We start from the raw sequence: 5,000 nt of genomic DNA on the forward strand, positions 1-5,000 counted from the left end.
GCATTTTTTTATTTATTATTTATAGACAAAACAGGATAGTGTCAAATGCTGAAAAAATTAACAAATTATTTTGTATTTAAAAAAATCCAGTAACAAAAAACATTACAAACATTTTTACATAATAACATTTCTAAATTGTTTTAAGCTTTTCAGTTTAAAAATTTAAGTGATTGCAGATTTGGCATTGTCTATCAATACTTTGTTGTTGCAGAATAACAAGCAATTCCACTTAACAAAGATTAGAATACAAGGTATGGAGAACAATTCAACCACAACCGTAAACAGATAAAATCTCTTTTATCAAGAAGTTAATGAAAGATAATCAAGTAAAAATTTGTTTCAGAAACAATTAATGTTTTTCCACATGAAAAAGTATTGAAAGCAAAAAATAATAAGTGTATACAATATAAAAAGTTAAAAATGTAAATAATCTTTTGAACATAATTTTTTGACAGTTAAAGCAGAGATTAATAAATTCTGTTAATTTATTAAGCCAGGGGTATAAATGGAAAACTTTAGAGGAAATATTCATAGAGGAAATATTCATAGAAAAAGAATACCTGCATTTGGGACCAGGAGAAGCAGAATTAGCTTTGTTAGAAAACTTGCAACCTGTTTTACCATCTGATGGCTCACAGCATGTATCGTTAATGCAAGAGTCGTCACCTTTATAACCACAATCACATTCTTCTCCTGCTTCAACAACACGATTTCCACAAATTGGTGCACCAGATTCTAAAAAATCATTTAAAATAAAAATTAAACAAAACATAAAATTGAAATAAAATCAAAAACATAATTTTGTTTTAAACATTCATTAATAGTAAAACTAAAAATAATGAGGAATTAAAATAATCATTTAGGATTTTAAAATAAAACTAGAAATTTAAATATCATGTATATAGGACAGGCCTTCGTGTATATGACCTCATATATGTTATATATGAGGTCATATACACGAAGACCACATATATAACACTTTGTTTTGAGAACTTGACCACGGCTCTTTGCATGTTTTGATAATTAGTACTTTTATAAAATGATCTAGAACAAAAAATATAAAATAAACTATCCATAAACTAAAAAGGCAATAAAATTAAAAAAAAAAAAAAAATACAAAAATTAAACTATTGAAGGAAAGCCAGAAAAAAATAAAACATTTATTATTTAATGTTAAATTAATTGTAAGCGAAAGTTAAAAAAAATTTATCACAGCTCTATCAATCTTTATCATTCCCTCCCATGAATTAATAGACTAACACAAGGGCAGATTTGTGGTGAGGGGAAAGGCCATGAGAGCTTTCTTTCCCCTCCTCTAATCCCTAATTGTCTATCAATACTTTGTGTTTTTTATGTTTTTATGTCAGTATTTTATGTTTTTTGTTCGTAGAAATCGATATATCTAACACTGTGAGATATTTAAAAATGTAAGTAAATTAGGCTGTTTAAAAGTAGCGTTATATTTAATAAAATTTTGTGGTACAATTTTAAATTTTATAAAAAAGTTATTAGGATAGTTAAAAAATGGCTCGCAGATTATTTCAAGACTATTGTAATTATTTTGTTTTCTTATAATTAGCTTTTTTCAGCAACGATATTCGATGCAAGCCAAGGAACAAAACAGATGTCTAAATATTTTTTGAATTTATTAGTAAAATATATTTCTGTACTCGTAAAGAAAATAATTTTTTCTTATAAGAAATTTTTTTATTAGAAATTATACTTGAAAAGAAACTAATTATTTTAAAATTATAAACCATTTGTAATAATTTCCACGATAAAATGGTTTTTTGATTGCTTTTTTACTAAATTTCTTATCTCTCGCCTTAAACTCGAATTATTTTTTGTAATGAACAACTAAATTGTGATAAATTTTTTTAAATTTTAACTTACAATTAATTTTACATTTAAATTTTTTTTCTGACTTTTCTTACATTTATTTTGTCGTTTTTAAAGATTTTTATTTTTTAAGTTTAATTTTTGTAATATTTATATTTTTAGCTTTTATTCCCTTTTCAGTTTATGGATTGTTTATTTTAATTTAAGTTTTTTTTTTGGCACATTTTTTAAAAGTGCTAATTATCAAAACATGCAAAAAACCTCTTACGCAAAGGCCTGATAAAATATAAAACTATATATATCAAAATTAGAAAATAAAAAATTATAAATATAAAATATAAAATTATACTATTAAAAATAGAAATTAAAGTACTATTATATAAAATATAAATTTATGCATACTATCAAAACTATAAGGAAAAAAAATCGTCTAATGCATGGGCTTTGATATTTGTAAATATCCATAAAAATATTTTTCAGAATATATATCATTGATTGATTGCAATTGATAACTAAAAAATTGACATTATACCCTTAAAACAGATTGAAGACTTGGAACTCAAGACAGACCATATATAATTTTTACTGCATGTTGAAAATTCAAAGTTATTTTTTTCAGATCCAGATGTTGCTCTTGGAAACATTATGAAATTTCCATCGCTACCACCTGGTGAACAATCTCCAGTTGTGGCAGGGTCATGCTAGTAATAAACAATATATTATACTACTTTTTTTGTTTAGCAAAAAAATATTTTATAATCTCAATAAATTAAGATGTTACAAATAAAAATAAGTATTAAAAACAAACAATTTTCATTTTGGATAAAAAGGATTATTAGAGGGACAATACATTAATTTTAATTCTTGTGTGGGTTGTATTTTTGATGAGAACTCCTAAAATTTGTTAAAAAGTGTAAACAAATTAATTTAATATATTGTCAAATTATTTACTTTAATTTATTTTGTTATCTCAATTGCAATTGGAACCTTTCAAAATATTCCAAAAATTTTCAATAGGATGACACTCGGGCAAGTTTGCAGGGTTATCCACCTTCTCAACATTTTTCTTGCACTTTTTTTTTGTTTAGGCGTGTTATGACTGTTTTTACTTGATGAGATGATGCTAAATACTAAGCACATTGAGATGATGCCTAATCACACAGCGAGATGATTCTAAATCAGAGTACATATGCATCATCTAAATGATACTTATTGATAAATGGAATAAGTCTCTTTTTAATACATTTTTTAAAATAAACATTTTGATTTATAGCCAGTCCACTAGGCACAATATAGGGTTGAGAGATGCTATTTACCAAAATGGCTGTCAGTAAGAGTTGACCTATATTTGCCTTTTATGTAGTGATTGTAAGAAACAGTTTTTCACAAATATAGGTTAAGCCAAATCAACAGACAAATCTGAGTGCCATACTTTCTGGAATTTAATTTAAACGCTTATTTTAAATTTAAACGCTTTCAGGTCTCAATTGCTAACAAACAGAGTTTGTTAACAATTAAGATTAAGAACAAACAACAAGAACAACAATTAAGAACAAACAACTTCAGAATGATATCAGTTTAACATGTCTGTGTTTGCTAGGTTACAGTGTAAATTCAATTTTAAATGACATGTTAAACAGTTTCTGATATCCAATTGCAATTTTGGTGTATAATCACTGATATCTTTGCCCAATGCAATGAGTGGGCAAATGAAAAGCAAAATATTCTTATTTTAGACTTTAAAATCTGTAAAGCAAGATTCAAATTATTGTGAAAATTTCAAAATGAAAGCTTGGTACTTTTGAAAACAAAATACTATCTCACTTTTAAAGTGTTAGAAAGGAAATTTCAGAACTCTCTGTAATAAGCTTGTGGTTTTATCCCACTTCTTAAAGTCAGTACTTAACTTTGCTTCCCTAAACTTCTTACCTAATTTGGCTTTAATAAACTCAATATTGCTCAATTGGATAAAGTTCATTTGCAGGATTGTGTGTTCTTAGTAAGAAATTAATACTATTGGCATTATAGAAGTTTACTGTGAATTTGTAGTAATAACAAGACACTAGGTCAGGGCAAAAGATTGCATTACCATTATGAACATTCCAGTAGCAATAAGCACTTTTTAAAGAAGTTTTTATTTTTAATTTTTCAGATAAATTTAACTATTTATTAGTGACAAAACTTTTTGTTTCCACATTGACATGGCTTGTCAAACCATAATAAATTTGGAGAATTTTCTTAACCGTGAGAAAATTGCAATTATTCAAGAAAATTTTACTTTTTTAAGTATGTCATCAACTAACGAAGCTTCTAATGAAAAAAAGAGAGTTACTTCTATAATGTTGGAAACATTAAAAACCTGATTTAAAGGTTTTAATGATCCTGTATTTGCAAACATGGTTTGGATGGACCCAAGAAATTGGTTAATTAATGAAAGCCCAATATACACCAATGACATGATTGTTTACCTATATAATCATTTTAAAATACCCCTAATTTATGCTGGTTTCAATAAGTCAAATATTGTAAATGAGTGGAAGCAATTTTGATTTTTTTAAATGCCATTTTGCCAATGACATCACCAAGAACAAAGAAAAAGCTTTCTTTTTCTGAGAAAAAGAAAGCGTCCAAAGTTTGGATGTATATTTTGAGATTAAAGCGAAATGAGTTCTTCAATCTTTCCTTATTGCTGAGGTAGTGCTTTCAATAGCCAGCTCAAATTCCGCAGTCAAGCGCATGTTTAGTATATTGAGTTTAATTTTATCAGACAGAAGATCAAAACTCAAACATGACACAATGACAATGTTGATGTGTATTAGCTGTAACCATAAGTTATGGACGGAGATTGAAAGAGAGGCAATCAAAAAATAAGCACTAAATATATATCTGGAAATATGTCAAAAATTAAAGATTAGCGAAGTTTTTCCAAGTTCAAGAAACCAATCACTTTCTCCTTTAACCAATGTTGATGTAAGCGATTCAGAGTCTGAAGAAGATGCAGACTCGGTAACAAAATCTAAATAAAAAAATAGATATTCATTTTGTATTTTCTAGCTGTATTTTGCTTAACAAAATACAGCTACAAAATATAAAACTTAAGATAGATTCATATTTTTTTTTTTTTATAAAAGAAAAAAATTTTTGTTTTATCTTTTTAAGAA

The 5,000-nt window shown here is 26.3% G+C and overlaps 1 protein-coding gene across 1 annotated transcript in view; it reads right to left on the reverse strand.

Annotated features, from left to right (window-relative positions):
• Positions 1-5,000, reverse strand: part of LOC100215515 (disintegrin and metalloproteinase domain-containing protein 10) — a 53,304-nt gene that overhangs the window by 17,541 nt on the left and 30,763 nt on the right. The window contains exons 9-10 of the mRNA XM_065802314.1: positions 2,372-2,540; positions 561-735 (exon numbers count right to left, since the gene is read on the reverse strand). Of these exons, the coding sequence (XP_065658386.1) occupies positions 561-735; positions 2,372-2,540 (344 nt within the window). The remainder of the gene's footprint in view (positions 1-560; positions 736-2,371; positions 2,541-5,000) is intronic.

This window comes from Hydra vulgaris, chromosome 08, assembly GCF_038396675.1.
Source record: "Hydra vulgaris chromosome 08, alternate assembly HydraT2T_AEP".
Taxonomy (NCBI): Eukaryota; Metazoa; Cnidaria; class Hydrozoa; order Anthoathecata; family Hydridae; genus Hydra; species Hydra vulgaris.